At 37.1% G+C, this 15,692-nt stretch overlaps 1 protein-coding gene across 6 annotated transcripts in view; it reads left to right on the top strand.

Moving 5' to 3' along the window:
* The window catches only part of COL4A5 (collagen type IV alpha 5 chain), a 237,559-nt gene extending 233,087 nt beyond the window's left edge, over positions 1-4,472 (top strand). For all 6 annotated transcript variants that reach the window (XM_023249436.2, XM_023249434.2, XM_019824149.3 and 3 more), the window contains 3 exons: positions 1,733-1,847; positions 2,232-2,404; positions 3,213-4,472. In XM_023249436.2, coding sequence (XP_023105204.2) covers positions 1,733-1,847; positions 2,232-2,404; positions 3,213-3,294 — 370 coding nt within the window. In that variant the 3' untranslated portion in view covers positions 3,295-4,472. The remainder of the gene's footprint in view (positions 1-1,732; positions 1,848-2,231; positions 2,405-3,212) is intronic.
* Positions 4,473-15,692: the final 11,220 nt, after the last annotated feature.

Genomic DNA, 15,692 nt, shown 5'->3' on the forward strand with positions numbered 1-15,692 from the left:
CCCTATGATAGAAATAGTGTAATAAACAATGAAATCAGACTCATCATTAGGCAAATATATGTAAATTAATTTAATATATATCAGGCTTGGCTAAGTGCTACAGTAGATCTAATAAAATATTATGAAAGCATAAGGAAAAGAATGTTTAATTTTAACTGAATAAATTTAGGATGACTATATGGAAGAAATGTATTTTAACCTGGTTAGTACTTGAAGAAGGATGGGAAGGACTAGAGACACAGGTAGCTATAAGGGGAGGGGCATACTAGGCAGAGAACATGGGAATGGGTAGTAGATTGATGTATCTAGAATATAATTTGTAAAGGCTGCATAGGAAGAAGAGATTGGAAAGTTAGCTTGGACCCAGATTGCAGAAGACTTTCATGAAACATCTGATTTTATTTTGGAATTTATCTGGTATATAATGGGGAGCCTAAAAGCTTTTGAGGTACATTTCACGGAAAATTACAGAACCATTGGAAATGCAACATGGATTACAGAGGGGATAGTCCTAAAACAGACCAGTTAGATTGAAGGTATTGCTATAGTCCTGGTAGGAATGGAGTGGAACTGTCAGTGGGGAATATGTATCACTTTAATAGAATAGATAGGTTTTGGCAGTTGATTAGTTATGGGAGGGAGGAAGTGATAGCTGAGGTTTAGAGCATGAATAACTAACAGGAGAGTGGTACCATTAATGAAATTTTTCTAGAGTTTTGCCACAATAGAACTCTAGTTTAACTCGATCTTCTAGGCTTATGAGATACTGCCATTTTTTTAATTCTGATCATGACCCAACTGACTTAGGTGTCCACTAACCATCATTAGTGGACATGACTAGTCTAGTTTCTAGAATGAATCATTGCAAAGTCTAGTTTCTTTGACATTGAATATAAAGGTTAAACCTAGTTCAGCTTCTCTTAGTAGCAAATTCACAGTGCTGTTTTTAATACAGTTGCCCAGATTTACGGGGAATTTATTCTTTGTGATTTTTGTTAGCCCCAACTCTTGGGAGTAAAAAGTCCTTTAGGGTGTACCCTATTTTGTAGATAAACTTCACCAAATTGGTTCAGTCATATGTCAGAAGGTCCCTTCATGCTTTTTATTAAAGATTTGGTAGACTCAGCTATATTTACTTTGTTGCTGCTTTACTTGATTTTATAGATTTTAAGCCACATTTCCACGTGCCTGGGTAGCTGCCCAGCATTCTGGAAATGCTGTTTTTCTCTCAATATTGCCAAATGGTTAATAAATATCTTTTGGAACAAGAATAATGGGTGGGGATTGAGAAAGTGTCTGTTTCTTGTCTTTTCCAGCTCACCAAGCATTGTTCTTACCACAGTTTCAGCATTACTAAATGTCTACCCTCAGTTGGGCACTTTGACAGCAAGTAGTGTGTGCAGTACACTAAGCCAAACTCTTACAGCAATTACGGCATTGAGCGTAGCAAGTATGAATACAAATTTAGGGCAGAATGGAAAATGAAAGTGCTCTAGCAGGGGTTGTGTAGTTTCTTGAAAAAAGCTTACGGTTTTTGTTTATAACTTTATTGTGTACATTGGGAGACAGAGCTTATGCAAAAGCAGTTCTCAAAGTGCATTTTAATCCTGCTTTTGTGAGCACTGAAGACACCTTAATGGGTTTCTGTACCAGGAAGGCTTCCAAAGAAGAGGGACTGCGGTTTCCCACGTACTCACTATTTAGATGTGTTCCCCTCCCTTTCCCTTACCAGATGTGCAGTATGTGAAGCTCCCTCCATGGTGATTGCAGTTCACAGTCAGACCATCCAGATTCCCCACTGTCCTCAGGGATGGGATTCTCTCTGGATTGGCTATTCCTTCATGATGGTATGAAATACTTTTTCTTGTCTTTGTCATCACAGCTGACTGTCCATCATATCTGTGTATCTTACCAATATGAGAAATCCCTGACGTTTTCATAGTAAGCTTGAGCCTCAAATAGCTTCTGTACAAGTATTGTGTTCCCCTTCACATATTTTCTGGAACATATTTTCGTAATCCACCTGTTACTTTTGTTGAGTACCCTTGGTGTGGGTGCCATTCTCTTGCCTCTTGCCCAGTGCTCGCTTTGGCAGCACGTATACTCTTACCTCTTGCCCTAATTCCTTCACTGGATTTGAATGTTTGGCCAAATTCAGCACATGTCTTTGAGTATACACTCAGGTATTATAGCACATGGGTATTGTGGGACATTTTCCCTTATCTTTCTAGCACACAAGCGCAGGAGCAGAGGGCTCAGGTCAAGCCCTGGCCTCCCCTGGTTCCTGCTTGGAAGAGTTCCGTTCAGCTCCTTTCATTGAATGTCACGGCCGGGGTACCTGCAATTACTATGCCAACTCCTACAGCTTTTGGCTAGCAACTGTAGATATGTCAGACATGTTCAGGTAAGTTACTTATGGCTTTAGTTTAGTTTAGGTCCTAAGCTTCCTTCAGAGATACTGGGGAAGAGAGAAGCAATTCATGGATGGTTTATACCCAACAAATGTTAAGGATTTAGTGGACTGTGTTTTTTATTTTCACTTGTTCTTTTCATACACCTGACTCAGGTCAGAAAAACAGACGTGGCTAATATTCAGTATGTGCGGTTTCAGATGGCTTGTTATTAATCCTTCAGTAACAAAATAGACAAAGCAAGGAAAGGCCATGTGATCTGCTGAATAACTGAGCTGCTCAAACTCTAGTGAGGCCACCCCAGGAATTGAAGCTGTAATATGATCCCTGCCCCAGTCCAGTGATCTCTTTTCCCAGGATGTTTTCAAGGCTCTCATCCCAGTGTTTGAATAAGACCACATATGGTATATTTGCTTCAGGATAGTTCAATCTATTGGATGTTTTTCAGTTTAAATTAATTTTTATATATTACTTCATTTGAGTTATCATTACTTGATATTTTTCTTAACAATTATCATTATGCATTTCATATGCATTATTGTTTTATCATTTATTTACCATCAGTTGCCCAGATCTCCCTCATTCTACGACTATTAGAGAAACGTATAAGAGAAGAAGAGGGTGAGACAAATAAAGATAATTAGTGGTAGAGAGAAGAGTCACATTGCTCAGAAGTTAATCATTGAGTCAGAAGGAGAGCTACTTAAGCACAAATAGAATGTCTGGGTGTGAATTTGAACCAGTAATAGAAGTGAAATATCTGGAAAGGCTAATTTGATTATCTTGTTTCTTGTTTTCCAGCAAACCTCAGTCAGAAACGCTGAAAGCAGGAGACTTGAGGACACGAATTAGCCGATGTCAAGTGTGCATGAAGAGGACATAACATTTTGCAGAATTCCTTGTGTGTTTTTAAATGTGATATATATACATATATATATATATATAAAATTCCCAGGATGCAAAGTCTCACTCTTCCCAACTTTACCAATGCTGCCACCAATGGTGCTACTATATATGACCAAGAGGACATGCTGACTAGTAACCATGAAGATTCAGATGTACCTCAACAATGTGCCAGAGCAAGGTCTCTATTATCTTTGTATGAATGAAATAATGAAATGAATTTACTTTTTGGGTCCAGAATGACTTTCCCCAAGGATTGTAAGATGAAGATATATATTTTGCCCAGTAACTAAAACAGCACATTAAAAATTCAATTAAGAGAAGAATCACACTGAGTAAAATAGAAGACTGCAGTTTGGGGGAAGAATTATTTTTCATGGTGCTACTAATCCTACTGTATCCCAGGTGTTTAATATAAAAGTGTTAAGCTTATTTTGCTCTGTAAGTAAAGAATATGTATATTGTGTAAACAGCCTTTTAGCTCAAAATGTCAAGTCATTTAGATGTGGCCTGACATGAAGCACTATTTCCAGACAACCTAGGAAAACCTACAATATAGACAAGAGTTTGTATCCATGTTTATCAAAGTGAGAGGACTTCTATCCTTGCATCAAGTTACTACCAAGAGTAAATTTATTTTGATTTCTATTCCCTAAGTTCGTATTTGACTTTTTGAAAAAAAAATAGTTCATTTTCGTCACTTTAATCAGAATTTTAAATGCTCATGTTACATGCCAAATTATAATATCTAATAGAGCAATTTCTCTTTTGCTGTATTCTTCAAGACTCTTAATACCAGATGCCCCCCACTTTTTAATGTTTCTTGCATCTTGTTTTTGCTCATCCTTTACTAAGCAAAGTTCTCCCAAATAATTTTGAGAAACAAAAATATGCAAAAAAAATGATGATTTGTTCCCTGTGCTTCTTCTGTAAGAATTATTCTCCTGTGGTCTCTGCTTGTATGAGAACTGGGAAGACCATACTTGGTTAGTCTTCTCTCTTCAATTACGAAGCCAATTGATGTTCCTTCCTCTTTTTTAGTTTAAACATTTTATTATAAATAGTCATAGAGTACCTTATTTCCCTAGCTGTCCTCTTTTCACTTCATGTTTTTTAACTCACCAATATCAACTTAATTAAAGATATCATATGTCATAAGAATGCATTGTTGTGTATCTCTTCAGGCTATGTGTAAAAACTTGTGCATTTCCAGATAGACTACATATCTGCACACCAGCAAGCAGTCTTTTCTCAAAGAATCACTTTGAGCAGCTCCCATAGAAGTTTCTGCAGACTTTGATTACTCTCATGGCTGATAGAAAACGTAGAGGAATGCAAACTTTTTGTCTAATAAACAAAACAACCCATTGGAAAGTATTTTTGAGATAATACATTTATTAACAATATTGTGTTGCTGGCTGAGAAAGGAAGCAGAACTACTTTCTATTTAGGGGAGAATTCATTAATAATGTTTAAAGCAGATTAGTGAGTTAATATTCCTGATGATTAAGAATGAACACATGTAGCTCTCCAGTTGAGAACTTGCTAAAAGTAAGAGGCATTAAAAGCCTCTATAAGAAAATTTTTAGTTCAATTAAAATATGAAGCAACCAAAACAATGTTCAGAAGTATAGACCCTAATATGAACCCATGCAATTAATATATTACCCACCTTATTAATATATTATATATATATATATATATATATATATATATATATATATATATAGTTGGTGTCACTCATCACTTCTGAGCTTCCAAAAGAAGTTCTGCTGGACACTCTGTGATTGTACAGTGTATTTTCCCATTTGGCCAAATTTGAAGAACCCTTTCTATTTCTTGTGTCAGTGAAGTTCTTTGCCTCAATTGGCATGGTTAATTGAAAACTCCCTGGTTATACCAAGCCATCAGAAGTATATTCATATGTTAATCACAAGAGGGCACTATTGCATCTAAAAATAAACAAGCATGCGTAATAATTTGTTGAGCTCATCTTTGATGGTGGTGGTGAAGTTGTCTGAAGCTCTGCCTCCAGATTCCCTGTTTTAAGCTTCATGCATTCTTTTTTACTCATAAAGATCGACAGCAAGTATTTTAAGAGGTGGCTCAGTTTCCCAATGTCTGCATCCAAAATAAAGGACAGCTTTGCTGTCAAAGATTTTCTTAAGACCCTGATTAGGAATTGGCTGTGGTAGTTCTTCCCATGCCTCTCAACACAGAAGCAAAGAGCAATTGCATTCGTTTGGTCAACACTTCAGTTGGCTTCTTTAGCAGAACAGCTCTTGTTCTCATGCTGGACTATACACACACCTTCATCCCTAGGCAGCTCCAAAATAAATTGAATAATATTTATAAGTCATACATCATTTATTTTAAAGCAGTGGTTTCTAGAGTATATTCAGGATGTTTGGAAGGCTTCTGTACTGGAAGTACTCATAAGTTGGGACACTGAAGGAATAAATCCAGACAGTCCTCTCTCCCAAGTTCCACAACAACAAACATTCATTAGATATTCACTAGCTGTAGAGCATCATGACAGATAACAATCCAAAACCAACTCAACCAGAAAGATACGTAGTCACTATAATATTTACTTCTATGAAGAGGTATGCTCTTCTATCTTGACTACCAAATCTTACTAATTCTAGGTTAGACTAGGATATATCATGAAGCTTTTTGCAGCATTAGCTGTCCAGAGGAAGCTGGCTTACCAAACTGTTCCCTAACACATGGAAAGCTAAAATCACATTTATGTAACCTTGACTCTTCGTTCTCGATGAGTGCATAGCATGCCCAACACATGGCCTAACAGGATGACAAATTGCTGACATGATACCATTTTATGTCAGATCTCTTTTTTGTTTTCCTCTTCCAGATTCTCATGGCATTCTTTGCCCTCTTCTCTGCCCTATCGGGTCCCTGTGCCCTCTGGCCTCTGGTTGAGTTCAACCAATGGGATACCCTCAGCAGGATAGAAGAGTGAAAGGCAAGACTGACGTTAGGGTAATTTATTTTCATGGGGGGACATGTAGTGAACTCAGGTTGGCTTATGCGCCTCCATTGAATGTTCCTGCTCCCCTCAAGATGATCTATTCTTTTAACTTATTTCCCATTCTTGTTTCAGTAACCCGTTTCTTCTCATCTCTCCAAGTCTATATTTATGGTGACAAGTCTGCTGCTGCCATGCTGCTAGCCCTGATTTTCTGCATTACCTTTTGTGGTTCCCCTACACACCACCTATATCTTTCTAATTAAACCCTCCTCAGATTATCATAATTTAGTATCTTGTCTTTTTGCTATTGACGCCCTGACAAATGCACAACTGCTTCTAGTTTCCAAGATCTAGCAGAGGTGCTTTATTCTACATGTGGAAAAATGAGGGTGAATTGATAAGATGGACAGGCATAATTAGCATCTTCCACTTTGAACTGAGGGATAGACCAGCAGAAATATGCATGAACGTTACTTCATCTAAGACCTAGCTTACCATGCTTTATGGGAAGCTGTATTCTAAGGCTCTTAGGGTGAAATGAGGCAAAATATGTTCATCATGGTCCTAAAGTATTCTACTTTTTCCAAATCTTGTCCCATTGGATCTGTAAAAGAAAATACATTTTGACTTACCCCTGTGTGGTCATTTGCCTTGCCCCATCCTACTCCAAATGGAGAATCTCAGTTGCCTCAATGACAGACTAGATCCTAAGCATTGATAATCTTTGAAAGCTCCAGAAAGAAAATTCCTGGTAGTTATACTTCCACCAGAGAAACTTGCCAAGCCAGTTGTACATGCATGCAGTCAATAAAAAAAAGCCCCAACGTGTTACTAGGCCAAGAAATAAACAATTTAAACGCCCTAAAATAAGCGGTTTTCTAGCCTCAAGAGCCTCCATGAAAGGTGAGCCTGCAGAAGCACTTCAGACCTGCTTCCCTTCTGTTTATCAGGGGTGAAAGAGTGAATACTTAACACTGGAGATTGCAGAAAATGGGACGGGCTCTAAAGCTAAAGGCAGTCTGAGACTACTTGCTGATTTCCAACCAGGGTCACATGGAACCTACCAACAGGTGACTTTAAAGGTGATACTTTTCTTTTGAAGCAAAACAGTTTTCTGGTTGATTTCTTCGGGGCCAGTAAAGTGTTTGCAATTGCAAGTCTGTCACAAGCCACGACAGTAAGCCAGATGTCCGATCCTTGTCTTTCTCCGACATAATAATTTGACCCTTGCTTAAACTCTAAGACTATTCCTGATGCCTCAGTAACAACAAAAAGTAACACCTTACATTTATATAATTGTCATTAAAATGTCATTCATCACATGTTATTTCATCTGAGCCTCAACACCCCTGATGTATTCAAACAGTGCAAGGATTGGTCTCTGTTTACAGACGCCGGAAGCGAGCCTTACAAAAGTTAAGTAACTATCCCAAGGTCACAGAACAAGTTACTAAGTTCTTTCACACTCAAAATCTAATCATCACCTTTTAGTCATGAAAATGCCTGTAAAAAAAAAAATCAGAAATCTGTGTGGTGGAGATACTCAGCACTACAGAGATCTCTCGCATGAGAAGTAATGAGCCGCATGTTTTGGAAACCTCAGTTCCCAGTTAGGGATGAGTGCTTCTCACAGCACCTGAGGCCCTTTAGAATTAGCCCTTGGACACAGGAGACTTACAGTGAGTTCACTGTACTTCAGGATACTCTCGTCTGTCTGGTCTAAACCTCTGTAGCTAAAGAAAACCTTGTGAGTCTGGCCTGGCGCCCACCTCACTTGAGTTTCTTCAGGGCTCTTGAGTCCAGACAAGCTCCTGGAATTTGCATGCTCTAGTCTACACACTCTCCAGTGGTACTGCTATTCAGGTAAGGACCAGAGTGTCTTGATTGTTATGTAAATCTGAGACTATGCAGATGCCATCTATCATCTGGTCTAGAAGGTGCAGTAAGTACTCTGCGGAGGGGAAGATTTCTTTAGTTCCAACAAGAAAGTTGGTTATATTTTATTTACATTAATACACATAAACACACAGAAACAACTCGAGTTCACTAGCTATAAACTCCATTGGTCATGTTTCACATGTAGTAGCTTTCTTTATTTGGCTCCCTTCAGCTGAAATTTAGGCTGGGAATCAGATGAACAAACATCAAGCCAACTGGACCAAGCAGTATGTGGTTATTTATCAGATTAGAGAGGCAGGAAAAAGTTAAAGACAAGTTGGAAAACATCTAGGCTAAAATAGGGCCCTACTTAGTTTATAGTAATCAGTATAGCAGAAAGCCAGGCTTTAAGATTACTGGGTTTAAATATGTTCTTAAGTTGACTATGTACTTTCCGATGTGCAGCTGTTGCCTACCTTAAGGCCAGTAGCACAGAAAATTCCCCCTACGGAGTGGAAAGAGATAACAGCCTAAAGCCATTTGCACAAGCACATCCTTCTGGTCTGAGAAACCAGTATATTTTTTTCTGACTTCTCCGAGTAAGCAGAAGCAGCCACGGGCACAAGACAATGTGCTAAGACCTTTTTCCTGGCAACTATCAGTTTTTGCTACATCTGTTTCGAAGATCTGTTATTAGGTGCATAAATATTTATGATCGTTATGCCCTTTTGATGAAATGATCCTTTTATCCTTATGGTAATGGTAATATGGTAAAGAAAACATTAGTGCTTTTTGCTCTGAAGTCTACATTGATAGCAATATAGCCATCCAGCTTTCTTTGTGTTAGTGTTAGCATGTATATTTTTCCCAACCACTTTACTTTTTAAAAATATATATTTTATTTTTTTAATTTTATTTAAACTTTTAAGACAATGTTCATTTCTTTATTTTTGAGAGAGAGATAGGGAGAGAGAGAGGGTGCATGTACGCACACGTGCACACACAAGCTGGGAAGGGGCAGAGAGAGAGGGAGACACAGAATCCGAAGCAGGCTTCAGGCTCTGAGCTGTCAGCACACAGCCCGACGTGGGGCTCAAACTCACAAACCATGAAATCATGACCTGAGCTGAAGTTGGACACTTAACCAACTGAGCCACCAAGGCACCCCCCCCCCAATCACTTTACTTTTAATCTTTTTCTGCCTGTATATTTGAAGTACATTTCTTCTAGGCAGCAAATATATAGTTGGATCCTACTTTTTTATGCAATCTAAAAATCATTGCCCTTTAGTAGATCACATGTAATGTGGTTATTGATATGGTTAGGTTTAAATCTATCATCTTGCTATTTCTTTACTATTTGTATCATTTTGTATTTTGCTCACTTTTTAATGCGTTGTTTTGGACAAATGGAGTTTTTTTCTGATTTCATTTTATCTTCTTTGTGGTATAGTAACTATGACATTCTGTTTGATTAATTTAGTGACTGCCTTAGGGTTGATCACAATCTTCATTCAAGTTTTATAATACCACCTCACATATGCATTAAGAATGTTACAATAGTATTCTTGGCAATTTCTTCCCTCCTGAGCTTTGTGCCACTATTTTCATACACTGTAGTTTTAATATGTTATAAACCCCATACTACATCCATATTATTTTTGTTTAAACCGTTCATTCTCTTTTTTATTTGATATAACTTACCTACCATGAAATTCACCCTCTTAAAGTACACAATTAAATGGTTTTTAGTATATTCACAAAGCTGTGCAATCATCACTAATTCCAGAACATTTTCATCATCCCAAGAAAAAAAAAAACCCATACCCCATACCCGTTAGTAGTGACTCCCTATTCTCCCCAACCACCCTCACCCCTCCCCACTGCCACCACCCCCGCCGCTCCATTTATCCCTCCCTCTCCATCCCCAGGCAACCACTAATCTACTCTCTAAAGATTTGCCTACTCTGAACAAACTGATGGTTTCCAGAGGGGAGGTGGGTGGGAGATGGGCAAAATTGGTGGAAGGGAATGGGAAGTGCAGGCTTCCAATTTTGGAATGATTAAGTCATGGGAATAAAAGGCACAACACAGGAAATATAGTCAATGATATTGTTATAGCATTGTGTGGTGACAGACGGCAGCCACACTTGTGGTAAGCACAGCACAATGTAGAGTTATTGAATCACCATGTTGTACACCTGACACTAATATAATGTTGTGTTTCAACTATACTTCAATGAAAATAGAACAAAATAAAGATTTACCTACTCTGGACATTTCATATAAATAGAATCACATAATATATGGGCCTTTTGTGCCTGTTTTTTTCTTCACTTGGCATAATGTTTTCAAGGCTCATTCATGTAACGTATCAATCTTTCATTCCTTTTTTTTTTTTTTTTAGTTGCGGTGAAATTCACGTAACATTAAGCTAACAATTTTAAAGCAAACAATTCAAGTGGCATTTAGTACATTCATAATGTGTGGGATGACTGCCTCTATCTGGTTCCACAAGATTTTCATCATCCCAAAAGAAAGCATTCGCTTCCCATTCCCCAAAGCCCCTGGGAGTCACTCATCTACTTTCTGTCTCTGTGAATTTACTTATTCTGGATGTCTCATATAAATGGAATCACACAATATGTGGCCTTTTATGTCTGGTTTCTTTCATTTAGCATTGTGCTTTCAAGATTCATCCACATTATACCACATATGAGTGCTTCAGTCTTTTTTATGTTTAATAATAATTTATTGCACGGATATACCACATTTTGTTTATCGATTTGTCCATTGACATTTGGTTGCTTCCATCTTTGGTGATTGTGAATCATGCTGTTATGAACAGTCATGTACGAGTATTTGTTTCAATACCTGTTTTAAATTCTTTGAGTATATACCAGGGAGTATATTTGCTTGGTCATATAGTAAGTTTATGGTTAATTTCTTGAAGGATTTGTCAGACTGTTTTCCAACAGCAGATGCACCATTTACATTCCCACCAGAAATGCATAGAGGTTCTAATTTTTCCACATCCCTTCTAAAACTTATTTTTCCATTTTTAAATTACAACCATCCCAGTGTGTATGAAGTGATATCTCATTGTGGTCTTGATTTTCATTTCCCTAATGGTTAATGATGCTGAATATCTTTGTGTGTTTGCTGGCCACTTGTATATCTTCTTTAGAGAAATGTCTATTCAAATACTTGGCCAATTTTTAAATTGTGTTATTTTTTGTTTTATTGTTGAACTACAAGTGTACTTTTATATATTCTGAATATTAGTCTCTTATTAGATATTGATTTCTAAATATATTTTCCCATTCTGAGAGTTGTCTTACAAATTTCTTGTTGGTGTGTTTTAAAGTACAAAAAGATTTTAATTTTGATGGAATTTCACTTATCTGTTTTTCCTTTTGTTGTTCTTGCTGTTGTTGGGATAGCTAAGAAACCATTGCCTAAACCAAGGTCATGAAGATCTGCCCCTGTCTTTTTCTAAGAGCTTTATAGTTGTAGCTCTTAAATTCAATTCTTTAATTCACTCAAATTAATTTTTATACATGGTGTGAGGTAAGGCCCCAACTTCATTCTTCTGTTTGTGACTATCCAGTTTTTTCAGAACCATTTGTTGGAAAGACTATTCTTTTCCCCCATTGCATTGTCTTGGCATTCTTTGAAAAATCAACTGACTATAGATGTCTAGACCTATTTTTGGACTCTCAATTCCATTCTATTGATCTATATGTCTGTTTTTATGACAGTACCACAAAATCTTGATTACTGTAAGTTTTTAGTAAGTTTTGAAATCATCAAGAGTGAGTCTTCCAGCTTTTTTCTTCCTTTTCATGATTGAGAAAGGGTCCCTATTGTGATTCCATATGAATTTTAGGATCAGCTTGTCACTTCAAGAAAAATGTCCGCTGGGACTTTGATAGGTTGCATCGAATCTGTGCATTACCGGGGTGATGTTGTATTTTAACAATATTAAACCTTCCAACCCATAAACACTGGCTGTCTTTCCACTTATATAGGTCTTCTTTAATTTTTTTCAATGATGTATTATGGCTTTCAGTGTACAAGTCTTGTACTTCTTTTAATTTATTCCTAAGCATTTTTATTCTTTTTAATGCTACTGAAATAAAATTATTACTTTAATTCTCTTTTCAAATTGTTCATTGCTAATGTATAGCAATATAACTTTTTCTGTTGATCTTATATCTTACAACTATGCTGAATGCATTTGTTAGTTTTAATAGTTTTTAGTGGATTTTTTTTATGATTTTCTATATGTAAAGTCATGTCATCTACAAATAGAAATAGTTTTACTTCTTTTCAATCTTCATGCCCTTTATCACTTTTATTTGCCTAATTCATCAGGATAGATATCCCAGCTCAATATTTAATAGAGATGCTGAGAGTGGACATCTTTTTCTTGTTTCTAATCCAAGGGGAAAGTTCCAGGCGTTCACCCTTAAGTATGATGTTAGCTATGTTTTTTTTTCATAGATGCCCTTCATCAGGTTGAGGAGTTTTCCTTCTATCCCTAGTTGTTGAGTGTTTTTATCATGAAGGGTTGTTTGATATTGCCAAATGATTTTTATGCATCAAAATAACCATGTGGTTGGGGCGCCTGGGTGGCTCAGTCGGTTGAGTGTCCAACTTCGGCTCAGGTCATGATTTCACAGCTCGTGAGTTCGAGCCCCATGTCAGGCTCTGTGCTGACAGCTCAGAGCCTGGAGCCTGCTTCCAATTCTGTGTCTCCCTATCTCTCTGCCCCTAACCCACTCGTGTTCTGTCTCTGTCTCTCTCAAAAAATAAGCATTAAAATTTTTTTAATTAAAAAAAAATGATGTGGTTATTTTTTCTTCATTATATTAATTAAATGTATTACACTGATTTTAACATGTTGAATGAACCTCACATTCTGGTGTAAACACCAATTAATTGTGGTGTATAATCCTTTTAATGTACTTTTGAATTTGTTTTGCTAGTATTTTGCTGAGGATTTTTTGCATTGATATTCATATAAGATATGGATCTGTAGTTTTCTCATGGTGTCTTTGACTTTAGTATCAGCATATTACTGGCCTCATAGAATGACTTGAGAAATGTTCCTTCATCTTCAATTGTTTGGAAGAGTTTGAGCAGGATTGGCGATCATTCTTTAATTGTTTGGTAGAATTCACCAGTGACGTTATCTGGTCCTGTGCTTTTTTTTTTTTTTTTTTTTAATTTACATCCCAATTACTTAGCATATCGTGCAACAATGATTTCAGGAGTAGATTCCTTAGTGCCCCTTACCCATTTAGCCCATCCCCCCTCCCACAACCCCTCCCGTAACCGTCAGTTCTCCATATTTATGAGTCTCTTCTGTTTTGTCCCCCTCCCTGGTTTTATACTATTTTTATTTCCCTTCCCTTGTGTTCATCTGTTTTGTCTCTTAAAGTCCTCATATGAGTGAAGTCATATGATCTTTGTCTTTCTCTGACTAATTTTACTTAGCATAATACCTTCCAGTTCCATCCACATAGTTGCAAATGACAAGATTTCATTCTTTTTGATTGCCGAGAAATATTCCATTATATATATATATATATATATATATATATATATATATATATACCACATCTTCTTTATCCATTCATCCATCAATGGACATTTGGGCTCTTTCCATACTTTGGCTATTGTTGATAGTGCTACTATAAACATGGGGATGCATGTGTCCCTTTGAAACAGCACACATGTATCCCGTGGATAAATGCCTAGTAGTGCAATTGCTGGGTCGTAGGGTAGTTCTATTTTTAGTTTTTTGAGGAACCTCCATACTCTTATCCAGAGTGGCTGCACCAACTTGCATTCCCACCAACAATGCAAAAGAGATCCTCTTTCTCCATATCCTCGCCAACATCTGTTGTTGCCTGAGTTGTTTATGTTAGCCATTCTGACACGTGTAAGGTAGTATCTCATTGTGGTTTTGATTTGTATTTCCCTGATGATGAGTGATGTTGAACATTTTTTCATATGTCAGTTGGCCATCTGGATGTCTTCTTTGGAGAAGTGTCTATTCATGTCTTTGGCCCATTTCTTCACTGGATTATTTGTTCTTTGGGTGTTGAGTTTGGTAAGTGCTTTATAGATTTTGGATACTAACCCTTTATCTGATATGTCGTTTGCCAATATCTTCTCCCATTCTGTCGGTTGCCTTTTAGTTTTGCTGATTGTTTCCTTCTCTGTGCAGAAGCTTTTTATTTTGATGAGATCCCAGTACTTCATTTTTGCTTTAGTTTCCCTTGCCTCTGGACACGTGTTGAGTCAGAAGTTGCTGCGGCCAAGATCAAAGAGGTTTTTGCCTCTTTTCTCCTCGAGGATTTTGATGGCTTCCTGTCTTATATGTAGGTCTTTCACCCATTTTGAGTTTACTTTTGTGTATGGTGTAAGAAAGTGGTCCAGGTTCATTCTTTTGCATGTCGCTGTCCAGTTTTCTCAGCACCACTTGCTGAAGAGACTGTCTTTATTCCACTGGGTACTTTTTCCTGCCTTGTCAAAGATTAGTTGGCCATACCTTTGTGGGTCCATTTCTGGGTTCTCTACTCTGTTCCATTGATCTGAGTGTCTGTTCTTGTGCCAGTACCATACTGTCTTGATGATTACAGCTTTGTAGTATAGCTTGAAGTCTGGGATTGTGATGCCTCCTGCTTTGGTTTTCTTTGTCAAGATCGCTTTGGCTATTCGGGGTCTTTTCTGGTTCCATACAAATTTTAGGATTATTTGTTTTAACTCTGTGAAGAATGTTGGCGTTACTTTGATAGGGATTGCATTGAATATGTAGATTGCTTTGGGTAGTACCAACATTTTAACAATACTTGTTCTTCCTATCCAGGAGCATGAAATCTTTTTTCCATTTTTTTTTTGTGTCTTCTTCAATTTCTTTCATAAGCTTTCTATAGTTTTCAGTGTATAGATTTTTCACCTCTTTGGTTAGATTTATTCCTAGGTATTTCATGGTTTTTGGTGCAACTGTAAATGGGATCGATTCCTTGATTTTTCTTTCTGTTGCTTCATGGTTGGTATGGTCCTGTGCTTTTTATATGTTGCTTAATTGGATTTGCTAGTGGTTCATTGTTGAGTTTTAAAGATTTTGCATCTATATTAATAAGGAATATTGGTTTGTAGTTTCCTTTTCTTGTGATGTCTGGCTTTGGTATCAAGGTTTTGGTATCTATGAAGTATTAGCCTCATTGAATAAGTTGGGATGTTTTGCCTCCTCTTCCACTTTTGGGAAAATTTTGTACATTCAGTTCAGTTCTTCTCTGAACACTTGCTAGAATTCATCAGTTATTTGGTCCTAGGCTTTTATTTGTGGGAAATTTTTAAATAATTATTTAATCTCTTAATTTGTTATATCTATTCAATTTTTCCATTTCTTCTTGTCAGTTTTGGTAGTTTGTGTCCTTCTAGAGATCTGTCTATTCCACCTAGTATGTCTAATTTATCTAAACAGTTGTTGAT

This window comes from Felis catus, chromosome X, assembly GCF_018350175.1.
Source record: "Felis catus isolate Fca126 chromosome X, F.catus_Fca126_mat1.0, whole genome shotgun sequence".
In the NCBI taxonomy this organism is placed as follows: Eukaryota; Metazoa; Chordata; class Mammalia; order Carnivora; family Felidae; genus Felis; species Felis catus.